This window comes from Equus przewalskii, chromosome 14 (genome assembly GCF_037783145.1).
Source record: "Equus przewalskii isolate Varuska chromosome 14, EquPr2, whole genome shotgun sequence".
In the NCBI taxonomy this organism is placed as follows: Eukaryota; Metazoa; Chordata; class Mammalia; order Perissodactyla; family Equidae; genus Equus; species Equus przewalskii.
This window is the reverse complement of record NC_091844.1, coordinates 19,069,424-19,089,364: the sequence shown is the minus strand read 5'-3', so window position 1 is coordinate 19,089,364 and position 19,941 is coordinate 19,069,424. Positions and strand designations below refer to the sequence as shown.

General features: G+C 38.6%; 1 protein-coding gene and 1 long non-coding RNA gene across 8 annotated transcripts in view; one reads left to right on the top strand and one right to left on the bottom strand.

The window, feature by feature from the left end:
- The window catches only part of LOC139075716 (uncharacterized), a 62,239-nt gene extending 52,698 nt beyond the window's left edge, over window positions 1-9,541 (bottom strand). For 3 of the 4 annotated variants that reach the window (XR_011526419.1, XR_011526418.1, XR_011526417.1), the window contains exons 1-3: window positions 9,478-9,537; window positions 3,477-3,604; window positions 969-1,054 (exon numbers count right to left, since the gene is read on the bottom strand). This is a non-coding gene — a long non-coding RNA (uncharacterized lncRNA). Of the gene's footprint in view, window positions 1-968; window positions 1,055-3,476; window positions 3,605-9,477 lie in introns of all 4 variants that reach the window. The other variant, XR_011526420.1, reaches the window with a different exon arrangement.
- The window catches only part of DNAH6 (dynein axonemal heavy chain 6), a 257,763-nt gene that overhangs the window by 186,099 nt on the left and 51,723 nt on the right, over window positions 1-19,941 (top strand). For all 4 annotated transcript variants that reach the window (XM_070573711.1, XM_070573712.1, XM_070573714.1 and 1 more), the window contains exons 61-63: window positions 1,254-1,487; window positions 3,961-4,096; window positions 8,099-8,268. In XM_070573711.1, coding sequence (XP_070429812.1) covers window positions 1,254-1,487; window positions 3,961-4,096; window positions 8,099-8,268 — 540 coding nt within the window. The remainder of the gene's footprint in view (window positions 1-1,253; window positions 1,488-3,960; window positions 4,097-8,098; window positions 8,269-19,941) is intronic.

The following is a 19,941-nucleotide window of genomic DNA, read 5'->3' as shown; positions in this document are numbered from 1 at the left end:
TAGCACGAGGGGTGGGCACATGGAAGCCTGCACAACAGCACTGTTTGTGGGGAGGAGTGGAGGACACTCTTGACCCTGATCTGCCTTGGTCCTCAGCAGGCTTCCAGCTCCCAGTCTGTTTGGATCAGTCTGATCTCCCCGTGAGCAATGCATCTTGATCCCTCTCAAGGTGGCCCAGGGATTGCGCAGACCCTGCCTCACCTCACACCTTTGCCTTTATGCTGTGGATCCTCTGAGACTGAAGCCACATGCCCCTCTAGTCCCTCATGAGACTCCCCCAGTCTCTGCTGCAAGATCCCCTTGCCCCATGGCTCCCAGGCAGGCCTACGAGTTCAGGCTCTGCTCAGCTTCCTCACACAGCTTGGAGCTCTTGGGAATTTTTATTTTATTTTATTTTATTTTATTTTACTTATTTTTTGCTGAGGAAGATTCGCCACGAGCTAACATCTGTTGCCAATCTTCACCCTTTTTGTATGTGGGCTGCCAGCACAGCATAGCCACTGAAAGACGAGTGTTGTAGGTCCGTGCCCCAGAACCAAGCCTGGGCCATCAAAGTGGAGCACACTGAACTTAGCCACTAGGCCACCAGGGCTGGCCCTCTTGGGAATTTTTAAATCTTCCTCTCGTGCTACTTGAAAGTTGCAGGAAATGGGTAAGGCTAGCTCTGGCCCTCTCATGCCTAAGCCCCCAATGCCACCATCTCTGCAGCCTTTCCAATGTCCTTGTAACATGGGGCAGCAGGCCTGCTTTCAAAATTTCCATGTAGGAAGCAGGGTGGAAGTCTCCTTTAAAACTGGTTCCTCTTAAATTTCAAAGAAGATTCTAGCACATTCTTCCCATACCCTAAGAATTATCTTGAGGAAGTGTCAAGAAGAGCATATGACCTTACCTTGCCCTTACATCTCTCACCCCACAGTGATTATCAAATCTGAGATGAGGATATAAAAAAACTGGTTCTGCCAGCTCACCTCCATTTTCCAACATTTTCTGTCTCACATCAAGATAATGCCTTGTGAATGTTGTCAGGAGTTTGGCACTGGTCCATGTCTAAAAACTGGGGAGAGAAAGGGGAGTGCAGAAAATAAATATCACATATGCATTTGGGATGAATTCTGGATTTTTCATAGCACAGTATTCATCTCCTGCACTGCTATTTACTCACTGAATATGGGGAGGAGGGAGCAGAGGTTTCTCTTTTCCTTCACAGAAATTGAACTAAATCAGAGACACTGACAGGGCTCTCTTTCACACAGTTGTTCAATACGACAATTGAAACTTCTACAAGGTCAGATGATCTACAGCAGCGCATGGAGATACTACTGGAACAAACTCTCCTAACTGCTTATGTCAACATCTCGAGAGGACTTTTTGAGCAACATAAACTCATCTACAGCTTTATGCTCTGTGTTGAGATCATGCGTCAGCAAGGAAACTTAACTGATGCCGAATGGAATTTCTTTCTCCGAGGTTCTGCAGGATTAGAAAAGGTACCTGTTTCAAGTTTAGATTGTAAATGTTATTCTAGATAGAGCCCACTTGTACCCAACAATATTCCACGGTGGCTGAAGCTTATACATTTGGCTGTGTGGCCCAGTGGGGAGGGCGCTAGGGGTCAGGAGGCCCAGACTACAGCTTCACTCTGCCTCCAGGAGCTGTGTAATGTTGCTAACATTTAACCTCTTTTTTGTTTTTTTTGAGGAAGATTAGCCCTGAGCTAACATCTACTGCCAATCCTCCTCTCTTTTTTTGCTGAGGAAGACTGGCCCTGAGCTAACATCCATGCCCATCTTCCTCTACTTTATATGTGGGATGCCTGCCACAGCATGGCTTGCCAAGCGGTGCCATGTCTGCACCCGGGATCCGAACCAGTGAACCCTGGGCCACCAGAAGTGGAACATGCGAACTTAACCACTGCGCCACCAGGCTGGCCCCTAATATTTAACATCTTTATTCAGCAGTGTCCTCATCTATACAAAAGGGATGTTGGGAGTAACCAGTGAGCTAGTAGAAGTGAACATGTTCTGAAAAGTTGGCCATCTTAGAAATATGAAGAGTTAAAATCCAATAAAAGTTGTAATTCACAGATTTGGCAATGCTGTTTGTGAAACCCTGACCCTCTCTTGCCTGGACACATCTTTCATTATATAGCACAGGAAGTAATATAACTTGATCATTGCCTTTTGTAATACTCTATTACAAGTTCTGCTACAGTTTCCTTCTTCACTTTCAAACATTTTGCCTAATTTGTTCCAGCCCCTTAAACTGGCCTAACTCACCCACGTACCACAAACCTAGTGGCCCATAGAAGTGAGCCACAGAACCCCCAACTCTTGCCTGCAATTCCATCTCAGGCCCACTCTAAACTGTTGGCTCTGTCCTGCCAATCTTGAGCCTCGCCCTTGGCACTGCAGACGTGACATCTGCACCTGTTTGCCAGTATTTGAGCCTCAGTGTATCACTGGGAGGTTGGACATCATGCTTTTATTTGACTCTCACACATCATTATTCTTCAGGGAAATGCAAATCAAAACCATAAGGAGATACCATTCACACCCATTAGAATGGCTAGAATCAGAAAGACAGATAATAACAAGTAATGGTGAGGATGTGGAGAAATGAGAACCCTCATAAACTGCTGGCTAGAATGAAAAATGGTGCAGCTGCTTTGGAAAACAGTCTGGCAGCAACTCAAACAATTAAACATGGAATTACCATATGATCCAGCAGTTCCGCTCCTAGCTATATATCAAAAAGAAATGAAAACATATGTCCACACAAAAACTTGGACATGAATATTCATAGCAGCATTATTCATAATAGCCAAAAAGATGGAAACAATCCAAATGTCCATAAATGAATGTGTAGAGAAGTGAAATGTAGTATATCCATACAATGGAATATTACTCAATCATAAAGAGGAATGAAGTACTGAAACATACCATAACAGGAATAAACCTTGCAAACATTAAGCTAAGTGAAAGAAGAAAGTCACAAAAAACTACATATTATAAAATTTGATTTATATGAACTATCCAGAATAGGAAAATCTGGAAAGCATTTCAGTAGTTATTTAGGGCTGGGGGGCATGAGCAGATAGGAGGGTAATAGCTGAACAATACATGGGTTTTTTTTGAGGAGATAAAATGTTCTAAAATTGTCATTATGGTTGCACATATCTGCTGAATTTACTAAAATACATTGTATTCTATGCTTTGAATGAATTGCATGTTTTCATTTCTCTTTGATATTCAGATGTCATCTCAATAAAGCTGGTGAAAAATGTAGTATGGAACTTCAGCCATTCATGAAAATATTCATGAAATTTTCAAAGAAGTAGTTTTCAGTCTACAATCACAGCTGTTTCTCTGTCTCTTTTCAAACTGTTTACCCACATATACATGCTTTGTGGAATATTGCCAGATGGCATAATACTTTCCCAGAAATTTGCTAGGAATATATCAGATGGTTAGACATACAGTGGGCCCAGCTGGAATGAGATGCCACGTCTCTCGCTACTGATATTGCTCTGCCACACAGCTTCCCATCTGTCCAGCATTCCCGTAGATGTTCTCACCTCCAGGAATCTGATTTGAAGACTAGTTCTCTAGAAAAAACAAATCATTAATCATGACAATATTGGGGGAGTCGAGAGAGACTGATGTGGTGTGGAGAACAGGCTGGAAGTAGATTTAATAGATTTAATTTTAATCCTTCACCAGATCAACTGCTTTCTGTAAAAGTCAACCCGAAATGCTTCCATCAGCTACACTTCTGTGCAAAGGTCTACAGGTAGAAGTGATTCAACATCATTTCTATTTCACCATATCTTATTACTTGTCTTAGGTAAATGGTTATTTTTAACATGTTATAAGAGCTTGATTTTTCACTTAGACAAGGTGAAAGCATGTTTTGTGGTTGTCTTTGTGAATTATTATTCATTTTCTTTCCATCTTCTAATAGGAACGCCCGCCTAAGCCTGAAGTTCCCTGGCTGGTTACTGCCACATGGTTCGCGTGCTGTGACTTAGAAGAATCGTTTCTAGTTTTTAAAGGACTTACAAAATATATACTGTTACATCCTATTCCCATACGCTTAGGTAATATTTCAAAAAGGATCTGCTATGGGGGGTTGTAAACAAGCTTGTGAATCCTAATTTTAATGTCTCCTTTAACTCTTCTGCAATATCAATATTTTTCACTAGGAAATGTCTTCATTATTAAGAAATTATGATTTACTTGTTTTCCCAATTTCTTAAGTTGAATGCTTGGCCCATGAATTTTCACTATTTCAATGTTTACTATTATACTCATTTTAAGGGGATACATTTACCTCAAAGTAATGCTTTAGCTGCATCCCATAGGATTTTTTAACTTTTTAATTGAAGGATAACATACATTCAGAAAACTGCACAAATCAAAATTGTACAACTTGATTAATTATCAAAAACTAGCTATACTTATGAGCCACCACCTGAGCCAAGAACTAAACCATACCAGCCTCCCAGAATCGCCTCATGTTCCTTCACAGGACCCTTGCCGACTTCCCCAGAGGTAATGACTGCCCTGAATTATAACATTCTATGTTGATTTTCCCCCACAAGTTTTACTATGTAGCCCTTTCAATTCTAAAAGTACACTTTTTAGTTTGAAAGCATTTAGGATTTGGGGGGACTTTTTATTTCTATAATTTAATTATATTATGGAAACTATACTCATGTTTTGCATGAAATTGATTCTTTGTAATTTACATAAACTTCAGTTTATAAAAAAAGGTTCCATATGTGTCATTTCTTGGATGCAAGATTCCATATGTGACCTTTAGCTCAAGCTTATATATATTTTTTTGGCCTGTTTAACTTTTTTTTTGAGGTATATTAGACATACAGCATTATATTAGTTTCAGGTGTACAACATAATGATTCAACATTTGTTTATATTGTGAAATGATCACCACAATAAGTCCAGTTAACATCCATACTGTGGATAGTTACGGAATTTTTTTCTTCTGATAAGAACTTTTAAGATCTACTCTCTTAGCAACTTTCAAATATACAATACAGTATTGTTAACTATAGTTGCTATGCTGTACATTACATCCCCATAACTTACTTATTTTATAACTGGAAGTTTGTACATTTTAATTCCCCTTACCCATTTTGCCCACCCCCTACCCTCCACCTCTGGCAACCACCAATCTGTTCTCTGTATCTATGAGCTTGGATTTCTGGTTTCATTTTTTTTTTTTAGATTGCACATATAAGTGAAATAATACAGTATTTGTCTTTCTCTGTATGACATACTTCACTTGATATAATGTCCTCAAGGTCCATCAGACTTATTGATTGTGTTTATTTGACTACTGTTTTTTATATTTAATCTGTCAGTTTCTAAGAAAGGCATATTAAAGTATACCACTATGGCAGTTTCTCTTCGTAATTCTGGAATTTTTCCTGTTCTATCTTGTGAAACTACACTGTTACATACAAATAGGTTTAGGATTATTATCTTCCTAGTAAATTTTTCCTTTTTTATTAAATAATATTCCTCTTTACTCTGAATAGTGTTTTTTTCCTTATAATATGTTTCTAATGCTATTTTTTACAACAGATTTATCTTGGTTGGTGTTCTCCCTCTATATATTCACTCTTCATTTTCAACTCTTTTGTGTCATCATCATGTTTTCAGGGTAGGATATTTTTGTTGTTTTAAGCAGTGTGAAAGTCGCTCTTTTTTAACAGACAAGTTTTAATCCAATTATATTTATTAAGGTTGTTGATCTATTTCAGCAGCTCTCAAGTGGGGAAGATTTTGTCCTTCGGGGGACATTTGGCAATGTCTGAAGACACTTTTGGTTGCCACAACCGCGGTAGTGCTCCTGGCATCTGGTACCTAGAGACCAGGGATGTGGCTAAACATCCTACAATGCTCAGAACAATCCTCCACAACAAATAACCACTTAGCCCAAAATGTCAGTAGAGGAGAGGCTAGGAGACCCTGATCTATTTGGACTGACCTCTACCATCTTCTTTTGTGGGGATTTTTTTCTTTGAAGGCTTTTTCTCTGCTCTGCTCTATTTTTTTTCTTCTTTCTTGCCTTCAGATATATTGTGCATATTCTTTTTCTTTCCCCCTCTACTGATTTGAGGTTCTATGCTCTATTTCTATTTTTCAGTAATTACTCTTATACTTCTATTATGAATATATATTTAACTGAGTAAACCTAGTAAGTGTGGTGGTTTAAAGTATAAATGGGCCAGAATTTCTGGGATCCTCTTATGCTTGTTTGATTTCTAAATAAAGACTAGAGAAAATAAAATGCTCTTCAATAAATGCATCAAATAGAAATTATGTTTCTCTATTGTGGACCACTTAAACAAGACAGTTAGAGGTAGAGGTAGAAGCCAGAAAGAAAACCACCACAGGAGTAGCCTAGAGATGGATGGCTAGAGGCAGATCCGAAGCAAGCAGGGCCAGATGGAGCCTTGTAAACATGGAGGCAAAGAAAGAGGGAAGGGAGGAGGCTGAAAGGCAAAGCAATTCTGGGACCAACTCATCATGTTTGGACAAAAGGCACCATGTTATCCCTGTCAATTGGGACTAAAGTTCCAGCAATTTAAAACAACTTTCCTGCTTTCATTTGTTAAATTTCAAGGTTTATTCCAGAAACCCTACAGAATTGTGAAGGTTTGTACACGTGTGATAGAATGGCTTGTCTTCTAAAAGTGAGCTTTAGATCTTTGCAGGTGAAGTTTAATAATTAATTCCAGTGTCGTTCTTACTTTCAAAAGCTTCTTAATTGCCTCAATCTTTTGTCTTTGATGGTCTCTAAGTGCTTCATGCTCTTTAATTGAGAGTTATCTAAAATAGTTTGTCTTATCCTGTCTTATTAGCCACAGCCCCAGTGATTATACAATAAATAATGAGAACCTCGAGAGAAAAGAACTCCTTTTGGAATAAATGGTTTTACTACCTGGTCCTCAGAATAATACAACCACCTTCAACTAAAGAGCACAGTGGAGTGCTGTGCCCTGGGTCTCACACCATGTAATTGCTTATATTCCATATAGAAATTAGAAGTCTTGCAGAGGTGCACACTTCTCCAGGGCCATGGTCTTAAATGTCAATAAATTTCTGTCAGCAGCTCTTTGATTGCTATTACTAAGCCCTCAGAGGAGAGCCCCAGCAGACCAGCTGGAGAAAGTAGTTTTCTAGCTTGAAATGTAAGCTAACTATATTGCCTAATGTTCAACACAAAGAACCTGTTTCATCACTGGAGGACGCACTGGCTGTGTTGGCTTGCTGAGAGGCGTACAGCACAGCGTGCACTCTGTACCTATGGGAATGTCAATGCTAATTCTTACTCCATGTTATAACCATTGTAAGGGCTAACTAGGATCCTAACGCTCACATGAGATGCAAGCCAACTTCTTATATTCCATGGGGCAGGGGGAGCAATGTATTTTGTTTCTTAGGGCGTAAAGTTGTATATATGTCAATTTATTCCCATATTATTTATATTGTTCAAATTATATGTGGCAAAATTTTCAATTTGTTTCATCTGTCCTGGGCTGATAATTGTGTGTTATATCCTACCACTTACCACTATTATGTTTTTTTCTGCTTTTTCTTCTACCTACAGCACTGATTATTTGATGTATTTTTATGCTATTGTCTGGAGCATATAGTTTCATTTTATTACATTTTTATTATGGGGTTTGTATTTTAATTAGTATAACCTGACCTACCTTGTCCCATTTAATTATCTTTGCCTTAAACTCTAATTTATCCACTGTTATTCTTACCACTTCAATTTTTTGTTCACATTTGATTAATGTGAGCCAATGCATCCTTTTATTTTAACCTCTCTGTTATTATTTTTAGCTTTGCTTTTTGAAAGTGGTTTCCTGTTGAATTTGCTGTCTGATCCAATTTTAAATTCTTTACTTGTTAATTAGTTTGGGTAAGGGGAAATTAATATATTTAGCTTTGTGGTAAAGACTGATAGTAAATGTAGAGATTTTTTAATTACCAAATATGTTTATTTAATTTCAAAATCAAAACAAGTTTAATTAAAGCATCTTTTAAAATTATATTTCCAGGGTCTTTTGAGACTTACATTAACCCACAGGAAGAGGGAGTCTATTCTAAAATGAAGGAGGAAGAGAAAAGCACAACACAGGAAAAGGAGGCCACAATCCATGATTCTTGGCATCCAGAATTAAGTTCTTTCCATAAGCTACTTCTGATTAAATGTTGTAAGGAAGAAAAGGTAGGATTTTTTTAACTAAAAAACTGTGTTATAATTATTTCTACTAAAGTTCACCAGCCAGTAATGATTCATGAATTGATTAGATTCACTTGTTTAGAGAGTAACAATGGCCAAGTTTGGGGAATGGTTCTAAGAAACAGAGACTCTATGTTATTAATAAAACATAATGTTTTACACAGAAAATAATGAAAGAAAAGGCTGGAGAGCCAACCAGAACCTGGTCATCCTAGTGGACACCGTTAGGGAACTTGTGCTCTCTGCCAGAGAAGACAGGGGTCTGCTGGAGAGTGTTAGCAGAGAATTGATGGGCCTTTCAGATCTTGGCAGCAGTGGGAAGAAGGCATTTGAAGATAACAAAACCATAATCACCAAGACCAGTTTGAAGACTGTTAAAGTAGTCTGTGTAAGAAATTATGGCAGCCTGAATTAGATAGAGGTAGTAGTTTGAAGAGGGGGATGTGGGTAGCAGATTGATGGAGGGGGATGTGGAGATGAGACAACTGATGAGGCTCCTGGTTTCTGCTTGCCAAAGGAGACAGGTATATTAATAACTAAGCAAATATGAAAGGGGAAACATTTCAGAGAAAGATGTCACTCAGTCTTCAGTGCCTGCCAACTATCAGAGTGGACTGCAGTCTGGAGACCCATTAATACATGGGTAGGAAACTTTAGAGAGAAATATGAGTTAGAAATAGAGATTTAGGAGATCTCAAGATGTCAGCATAGGTGGACTCTGAACTCACCTTCTCCCATGAACACAACTATTCTTGGAAAAATTACCCTGGAGAGAGAACTGAAAACTGGATAAAAAGAATCCCCACAACAAGGGACAGTCCTGACTGAGGTGGAAGAGGCAGAAATTCCTTCTGGAGAGAAAAAAAACCCACCTTCACAAGCTGTGGAGCTTCACAGCTGGCTGGTGGGGAGCAACCCTAAGGTGCACAGCTTTCCCTGGAAGAGCAGGGACCTAAGTGGGGGCACATTACCACTATAAGCATCCTTCAGATTCAGCACAACTGAGACAAGTCTCATAATATCTGGATTCACTGGCTATTAGCTGAGACAGGGAATACCCTCAGAAAAGCAATTGGACATACACCAAAAAAAACTGGCTCTTAAAGGACCCGTGCACAAATTCACCCATCTCAGAAAGCAACCTAAAATCACCAGAAAGAAAAGTACACAATCCTTTGGTGAAAAGAGACTCACCTGGTAGGTTCTGGTTGCATCTCAGTGAGAGGTGAGACCTCTCTAGAGTCTGAGACATTGGTGGCAGCCATCATTGTGACCTAGTACAGGCGTGCTGACACAGACGTGGGCAGATGCCATTGGAGTTCTTCCCCTGGCCTGTTTTCCCAGGGGTCTGCAACACACACTAGAGCACAGATTTAATCCAGCTCAGCCAGGGCAAGTAGCCCACCCTAGGGACTGGCCTCACCCAACAGCAAGCCCTCAGACTACTTGTTGGCCTGCACAGACTGGGTACCTCAATCCCCTGCAGGCAGGCAAGTGTGTCTGCTTCTGTAGGTCAGGACCTGCGTGAGGATCAGGTGAACTCTAGGGGGCATTGGTGGAGAGTGTCAGGGCCTCTGCAGTGGGGTGACTGGGTACGCTCCAGGGGTTTGGGAAGTGGGTATAGGCCAGGACTGTGTTGACAGTGTGTGTGGACCTGTGGGAAGTGTGGCTTATCAGTGGCAAAAGACCTGTGCTTCATAAACAGCCACAACGGGGATCAGACCCACCTTCCAAAGCCTGAAACAATGGGGTGCTCCTATGCCTGGGGCCAGCCCCACTCAGTTGCAGTCCTAAGAGAGTAGACAATAACCTTGCAGCCCTGAGGCTATAGCAATTGTAAGCCCCTGAGCCTAGCAACCAGGCACACTGGGGGCCTGCTCACTTAATAGAAAACTGCAACAGGAGTGTACTATTAGGCCTTGCAGACAACTGCACTGGGGCTTCCCAAACCTGATTTACAAACAGTTGGCCTGGGAGGGAAAGCCTAGACTCCCTGGGTACCTGCAGTAAGACCAACCCTGCCACAGCAGAAGGACATACATAGCCCACACAGGAGTCATTCCTAGAACATTTATACTGGTGATGAGAGGGAAGCAACACTGCTGGGCCTCAAAAGGTGTCTCTTACATAAGGCCACTTCTCCAAAATCAGGAGACACCGCTGACTCACCTAAAACACAGATATAAGCACAGAGAAAGAGGCATAATGAAGAGGCAAAGGAATACATTCCAAGCAAGGGAACAGGACAAAACCCCAGAACAAAGAACTAAATGAAACAAAAATAAGCCATCTACCTGACAAAGAGTTCAAACAAAAACTCATAAGGATGCTCACTGATATTGGGAGAAGACTGGATGAACACAGTAAGAATGTCAACAAAGAATTGGAAAATATAAAAAAGAACCAATCAGAAATGAAGAATGCAATACTGTAAATGAAAAATTCACTAGAGGAATTCAATAGCAGAGTAGATGATACAGAAGAACGAATCAGTGAGCTGGACGAAAGACTAGAGGAAATCACCCAGGCTGAACAGATAAAAGAAAAAAAGAATTAAAAGGAACAAGAACAGTCTAAGGGAACTCTGGGACAATATCAAGCACACTAATATTCATATTATAGATGTCTCAGAAGGAAAAGAGAGAGACAAAGGGGCAGAGAATCTATCTGAAGAAATAGCTGAAAACTTTCCTAACCTAAGGAAGGAAACAGACATCCAAGTACAGAAAGCACAGAGAGCACCAAACAAGATAAACTCAAAGAGGCCCACACCAAGACACATAATTAAAATGTCCAAAATTAAAGATAAAGAGAGAACCTTAAAAGCTGCAAGAGAACGGCAACAAGTGGCATACAAAGGAAACCCCACAGAGCTAACTGTAGACTTCTCAGGCAAAACCCTACAGGCTAGAAGAGAGCGGCATGACATATTTAAAGTGCTGAAAGGAAAAAACCTACAGCCAAGAATACTCTATCCAGCAAGGTTATCATTCAGAATGGAAGGAGAAATAAAGAGTTTCCCAGACAAGCTAAAATTAAAGGAGTTTATCACAAAGAAACCAATTCTACAAGAAATGCTGAAGGAACTTATTTAAGTGGGAAAGAAAAGACTACAAATAGGAATAAGAAAATTAGTTTTTACAAAACGCAATAAAATCACTGGTAAAGGCAAAAATACAGTAAAGGTAGCAGATCAACCACCTATGAAGATAATATGAAGGTTTTAAAAGACAAAAGTACTGAAATTACCTATTTCAATCATAAGAGGGTAATGGATAGACACACACAAAATAAGAGATTAGATATTTCAAAAACATAAAATGTGGGAGGAGGGGAGTAAAAGAGTAGAGCTTTTAGAAAGAGATCAAACTAAAGAGACTATCAACTCAGTATAGATTGCTATATATGTAGAATATTATATATGAACCTCATGGTAGTCACAAACCAGAAACCTCTAATAAATAAACAAATAAGTAAGAGAAAGGAAATCAAACATAGTACTAAAGAAAGCCATCAAACCAAAAGGGAGAGAGCAAGAGAAGAAGAAAGGAACAGAAAAGAACTACTAAAACACCCAGGAAAAAAGTAACAAAATGGCAATAAATACATATTCATCAATAGCTAAATGTCAACGGACTAAATCCTCCAATCAAAAGGCACAGGGTAGCTAATTGGATAAAAAAAAAAAAATACCTATATATATGCTGCATAAAGAGACACACTTCAGACCTAAAGACACTCACAAACTGAAAGTGAAGGATGGAAAAAGATACTCCATGCAAATGGCAAAGAAAAGAAGGCTGGGGTAGCAATACTTATGTCAGACGAAATAGACTTTAAAACAAAAACCATAACAAGAGACAAAGAAGGGCACTACATAATGACAAAGGGAACAATCCAACAAGAGGATATAACACTTATAAATATCTATGCACCCAACATAGGAGCAACTAAATACATAAAGCAATTATTAACAGACATAAAAGGAGAAATAGTAACACAATAAGAGCAGGGGACTTTAACACTCCACTTATACCAACAGATCAATATGAACACATTGACCCAAACAAAAGATCAATATGGAAACATTGGCCCTAAATGACACATTAGACCAGATGGATTTAGTAGATATATATGGAACATTCCATCCCCAAAGTGCAGAATACACATTCTTTTCAAATATTCATGAAACATTCTCCACAACTGATCACATATTAGGCCACAAAACAAGTCTCAATAAATTTAAGCATCTTTTCTGACCACAAAGGTATGAAACTAGAAATCAACTACAGGAAGAAAATCAGAAAAGCCACAAATATGTGGAGATTAAACAAAATGCTACTGAATAACAACTGGGTCAATAAAGAAATCAAAGGAGAAATCAAAAAATATCTGGAGACAAATGAAAATGAAAATACAACATGCCAAAATCTATGGGATACGGCAAAAGCAGTTCTAAGAGGGAAGTTTATACCAGTTCAGGCCCACCTCAACAAACAAGAAAACTCCCAAATAAACAATCTAACAGTGAACCTAAAGGAACTGGAGAAAGAAAAACAAACAAAGCCCAAAATCAGCAGAAGGGAGGAAAAAAAAAATCAGAGCAGAAATAAACAAAATAGACACTAAAAACAAAATAGGAAAAAAACCAATGAACCCAAGAGCTTGTTCTTTGAAAAGATAAACAAAATTGACAAACCTTTACCTAGACTCACCAAGAAAAAAAGAGAGAAGACTCAAATAAATAAAATCAGAAATGAAACAGGAAAAATTACAATGGACACCTCAGAAATGCAGAAGATTATAAGAGAATAGTATGAAAAGCTATACGACAACACATTGGAGAATCTAGAAGAAATGGATAAATTCTTAGAATCATACAACCTTCCAAAACTGAGTCCAGAAGAAATAGAGAATTTAAATAGACCAATCACCAGTAAGGAGATAGAAACAGTAATCAAAAACCTTCCAAAAAATAAAGGTCCAGGACCAGATGGCTTCCCTGGTGAATTCTACCAACCATTCAAAGAAGACTTAATACTTATTCTTCTCAAACTCCCCCAAAAAATTGAAGAGGAGGGGAAGCTTCCTAACTCATTCTGTGAAGCCAAAATTCTCCTGATACCAAAACCAGACAAGGACCACACGAAAAAGTAAAATTACAGGCCAATATCACTGATGAACATTGATGCAAAAATCCTCAACAAAATACTAGCAAATCAAATACAACAATACATTTAAAAGATCATACACCATGATCAAGTGGGATTTATTCCAGGCATGCAGGGATTGTTCAACATCCACAAATCAGTCAATGTGATACACCATATTAACAAAATGGAGAATAAAAATCACATGATCCTCTCAATAGATGCAGAGAAAGCATTTGACAAGATACAGCATCCAATTATGATAAAAAGTCCAAATAAAATGAGTATAGAAGGAAAATGCTTCCACATAATAAAGGCAATATATGACAAACCCACAGCTAATTTCATTCTCAATGGAGAAAAACTGAAAGCTATCCCTCTAAGAACAGGAACCAGACAAGGATGCCCACTTTCACCACTCTTATTTAACATAGTATTGGAAGTCCTAGCCAGAGCAATCAGGCAAGAAAAAAGACTTAAAAGGGATCCAAATTGGAAAAGGAGAAGTGAAACTGTCACTATTTGCAGATGACATGATTTTATATATAGAAAACCCTAAAGAATCCATTAAAAACTTTTAGAAATAATAAATGAATACAGTCTTGATGCAGGACTAAAAATCAACATACAAAAATCAGTTGTGTTTCTATACACTAAATATGAAGTAACAGAAAGAGAAATTAAGAATACAATCCCATTTACAATTGCAACAAAAAGAATAAAATACCTAGGAATAAACTTAACCAAAGAGATAAAAGATCTGTACACCAAATCCTGTAAAACATTGTTGAAGGAAATTAAAGCAGACACAAAGAAATGGAAAGATATTCCATACTCTTGGATTAGAAGAATTAACATAGTTAAAATGTCCATACTTCCTAAAGCAATCTATAGATTCAATGCAATCTCTATCAAAGTTCCAACAACATTTTTCGCAGAAATAGAACAAAGAATCCTAAAATTTGTATGGAACAACAAAAGACCCTGAATAGCCAAAGTAATCCTGAGAAAAAAGAACAAAGCTGGAGGTATCACTCCTTGATTTCAAAAGATACTACAAAGCTATAGTAACCAAAACAGCATGGTACTGACACAAAAACAGACACACAGATCAGTGGAAGAGAATCGAGAGCCTAGAAATAAAGCCACATATATATGGACGGCTAATATTCGACAAAGGAGCCAAGAACATACAATGGAGAAAGGAGAGTCTCTTCCATAAATGATGTTGGGAAAACTGGACAGCCACATGCAAAAGAATGAAAGTAGACCATTATCTTCCACTATACACAAAAATCAACTCAAAATGGATTAAAGACTTGAATGTAAGACATGAAACTTCTAGAAGAAAACATAGGCAGTATGCTCGTCAACATTGGTCTTAGCAGCATTTTTTCAAATACCATGTCTGACTGGGTAAGGGAAACAATAGAAAAAATAAACAAGTGGGATACATCAAACTAAAAAGCTTCTGCATAGCAAAGAAAACCATCAGCAAAACAAGAGGACGACCTAACAACTGGGAGAAGATATTTGCAAACCATGTATCAGATAAGGGGTTAATAACCAAAATATACAAAGAACTCATATATCTCAGCAACCTAATTTAAAAATGGGCGAAAGAAACTGGTGCAACCACTATGGAAAACAGTATGGAGATTCCTCAAAAAGTTAAGAATAGAAATACCTTATGGCCCAGCCATCCCACTACTGGGTATCTATCCTAAGAACCTGAAATCAGCAATTCCAAAAGTCCCATGCACCCCTGTGTTCATAGCAGTATTATTCACAATAGCCAAGTCATGGAACCAACCTAGTGCCCAGCAACTGATGATTAGATAAAGAAGATATGGTGTATATATATACAATGGAATACTACTCAGCCATAAAAAAGGACAAAGTCATCCCATTCACAACAACATGGATAGACCTTGAGGGTATTATGTTTAGTGAAATAAGCCAGATAGAGAAAGACGAACTCTGTATGAGTCCTCTCATAGGTGGTAGCTAACATATGGACAAAGAGAACTGATTGGTGGTTACCAGGGGAAAGGGGGGTGGGGGGAGGGCACTAGGGGTGAAGTGGTGTACCTACAACATGACTAATAATGATGTACAACTGTAATTTCACAAGGTTGTTAACTATCATAACCTTAATAAAAAAAAATTAACCAAAAAAAAAATGGGCGAAAGATCTAAACAAAGATTTCTCCAAAGAAGATATACAGCTGGCCAACAGACACATGAAAAGATGTTCAACATCATTAACTATCAGGGAAATGCAAATCAAAACTACGAGATATCTCCTCACTCCCATCAGAATGGCTATAATTAACAAGACTGTAAACAATAAGTGTCGGAGAGGATGTGGAGAGAAGGGAAACCTCGTACACTGTTGGTGGGAGTGCAAACAAACTGGTGCAGCCACTATGGAAAACATTATGGGGTTTCCTCAAAAAATTAAGAATAGGTCTACCATATGATCCAGCTATTCCACTGCTGGGTATTTATCCAGAGAACCTGAAAACACAAATGCATAAAGATACTTGCACCCCTATGTTCATTGCAGCATTATTCACAATAGCCAAGACTTGGAATTAACCTAGGTGCCCATCAAGGGATGAATGGATAAAGAAGATGTGGTATTTATACACAACAGAATACTACTCAGCCATAAGAAATGATGAAATCCGGCCACTTGTGACAACACAGATGGACCTTGAGGGCAGTATGCTAAGTGAAATAAGTCAGAGAGAGAAAGTCAAATACCGTATGACCTCACTCATAAGTAGAAGATAAAAACAACGACAAACACATAGCAACAGAGATTGGATTAGTGGTTACCAGAGGGAAAGTTGGGAGGAAGGAGGGCAAAAGGGGTGATCAGGTACGTGTGTGCGGATGGATTGTAATTAGTCTTTGGGTGGTGAACATGATGTAATCTACACAGAATTTGAAATATATTACAATGTACACCTGAAAGTTATATAATGTTATAAACCAATGTTACTGCAATAAAAAAAATAAATTAAAAAAAGAAATAGATGTGGGAATTATCAGAACTGAGTTGGAAAATAAAACCACAGGAGTTGTGGGAACGTAGAGAAATGGCACATAATAGAATAAAAGGACAAGTGGACAAAGGATGAAATCTTGAGGAGCAGCGACTTTTAAAAGGAAGACAGAAAGGATGAGGAACCCATGAAAAGGAATATTCAGAGGGGCAAGAAGACGACTAGGAGAAAAAAGTAACATCAAAACCAAGGAGGGATAGAGTTTTGATACAGCAAAAGTTATTAACAGAATGAATGAAGCATTGCAGGCAGTTCCAGCTTTTATATATACAGATATAATCCCCAATTTCATTAATAATAAAGGAGTTATATTATCTGCTGAGAATTTGAGTGATGAGTTTCAGGAGGCACTAGAGAAAAATGGAGGTTGTTCCTATGAGAAATGAGAGAGAGAGAACTAACAGGAGAAAGCCAAAGCTTAGTTGGGAGATAATGATGCTATGTTGCAGAATTTTCTGCAATCTCTGTAGGAACACAGAAAAGAGGTTGTGGGGTTGACCTGATATATGGGTAAAAGCAATAAGAATAGAGGATGCAAGGCCATTCAGACTCTCGGTAAAAGTAGTTCTGGAAAGAGGAAGAAATCTAGGAAAGGGCTAATAGACTGGGAGAAAAGGAAAAGCGTTGAATATTTCTTTAGAAGCAGACAGAGTTGGACAAGAGGTGTAGCAGAGCTAGAAGGATGGGAGAGGTTGTGATCAAAGTTGAGTTAAAATTTTTAATGAATAGTTCCAAGTGATGACAATGTCCTGAGGGTGGCCATGGGTGTGGGTGACTGAGGAAGAGATGGGATGATGTGCACTGGAGTTAAAGATCAAGGAACCATAAGGTTAAGATATTGGATGACCACATGCACGCTGAACTTAGGTTGTGTCACCTCAGATGGTGGCAAGACAATGTCTGGGACACAGTTTACAAATCACTGGAATAGATGTGTAATGAAGAGGAAGGCTACGAGCCGAGTGGAAAGTCTTCAGTGAATATGGAACAGTGGCTACCAGGTTAGATGCTGACAAAAATGAAAGAATAACTAAATGACAAGAGCCCCAAAGGAGGAGGAGTTTTAAAGATTAAGACATTGAGGCTATATCTTAAGAGATTAAGAGTATGAGAAATTTTCCAAGACACACTATCTGGTTTCTTCAACAACATATTTTATGTGTTTGTTTTGCAAGAGAGAAGAGGAGATGAAGGATGAAACGTATAGATTAGAAGAGATTCAATCTATCTCTGTGTATAATATTTATTTAGATCTTGATTAAACATACTGTATTGAAACACACACATATAGAGGCATTTATAACTTAATTAGGGAAAAGTGAACACTGACTAGATATTTGATGATATTAAGGAATTGTTAATTTTTTAGATGTGATTATGGTACTGTGGTTATATGTTTTCTAAAGAGTCCTTATCTTGTAGAGACATGCACTGAAGTATTTAAGGATGAGATAATATGACACATGAGATTTGCTTCAAAATAATCCTAAGGAGTGGGGAGTGGGTGGGTGTATCGATGAAACCAAATTGGCCTTGTCTTGATAAATGTTGAAGCTGGGTGAAACATCAGGTTCATTATTCTCTAATTTTACATGTGCTTGAAATTTTCATAACAAAAAATGTCTTTACTCCTAACACCAGGACTGTCCTGCAACATGTCCCAGGACAGTTCTCCAAATGTGATCAAAGTTAGAAATGACAGATGCAGTCATATCAAATTCACAGAGAACAAAGTGAAAATTCTTATCAATGCATTCTACCAAAAACCTTACCTGTGTTAAACTACCAAACAAAACTTCCTTTACAAATCAACATGGAGGGGTCTAAAATATAGATTAGGTTTCAGAAATGAAGAGCTCGACACGCATTCCAGAGAAGACAGGGGCCAGAATCAGTCAAGACCACCAACAAAACCACCTGAAGAGAGGATTCAAGCATGATGATATTATGTCATGCTAGCTACACCTCCTCCCAATTACATACACTCATTAAGGCATTTAGGAACAACCCTTACCCTGGTATTGATTCCAGAGAATGACTTGCTAAGGAAATTGGGGTTCCAAAGTAAAGAATCCAAGTTCCAAAGATCTAGATTCCCTACCCAAAGAAGAAGAGAAGCTGAGGAAGCTTTAGAACAAAGACAGACCAGAGACAAGTTTTCTGTGATGCGAGAGTTCAAGGTAACCGGCCTGTTGCTCCCAGGTCTGTTCACGAACAGAGCCTGTTGGGTATGCAATGCTTCTACTTGGTAGTCAACTGCTCCTTTGGGATAAAAAGGATGTTCCAACACAGTGGCTTGTGTGAGATACTGCAATCTTGCATGAAAATTCAGCCTCCTTCAGAAATGGCATGTTTGGACCTGAAGATGAAACTTCATTTCAAAAACTAAGTAAATCAGGTGGCAGACTCATTAGAACTGCATCAGGAAGTAGAATGCCTGTCATTCTGACAATTCTTTCTTTGCCATCAACATTATCGACACCTCTCAGGACAAGGTTGTTAGAAATTTGAACTAGAAGGAGAAAAAAGAAATTATCATCTAGTTCAGAGACCAATAAAGATTGCCTAATAGAGAATAATTTATCAGCACAGAACAAAGCTAAGAAAAGTCCTGTATACCAGTGTTCTCAAATTTTGGTGTAAATCAGAGTCATCTGGAGGGCTTGTTAAAGCACAGATTCCCAGGGCCTGCCCACCAGAGTTTCTGATTGAGTAGGTCTGGGCTAGGGGCAAAAGATGTGTGTTTCTAACAGCTTCCCATGTGCCACTGCTGCTACTGATCCTGAGACCACACTTTGTGAACCATTACTTTAATGTGATTAAACATAAATAAGGAGAAAAAGTTACTCTCAATGCAGTCAGAGAGATGAGGACCTCAGAGCGTATTTATTCATGAGCTGCAGCATCACTGGTTTACCAGGCTAGATCCACCAGAAGCCCTAACTTTGACAGTTCTGGTGTTTCAGCCCAGGCTTCCTCTGCCTCAGGAAGCTGGCAGTTTCTTTGAGAGCCAGGTTTTCTCTCTGTTGAAAAACCACAGTGTTACCAGAGTTACCCGAGATGAAATCTTCATACTCAGAGCAACAATTGCAAGGCTTTTTCAATTTGGGAAACACCAGTTATATAAATGCAATTTTAAGCTTCTGTTGTCAATTCCACTGTGTGCTGATTATTTAAGTGAGCTATCCCATGGAAGAAAATTCCCCACAACATTCTCATGGGATGCTTAGCACAATTGCTTGCTAAGAAAGATCCCTGTGACAGAGACCAAGCAAGAGTTACTTGGAAATTTTTTAAATGGCACTTTAGCTGTCACAGACATTCTCTGATCATGTATAAAAAGGACCCTCAAGAGTTTTTTTAGTACCTTTATTAAGGATAATTCACATATCATACAATTCACCCATTTAAGATGTTCATTTCAATGGCTCTTA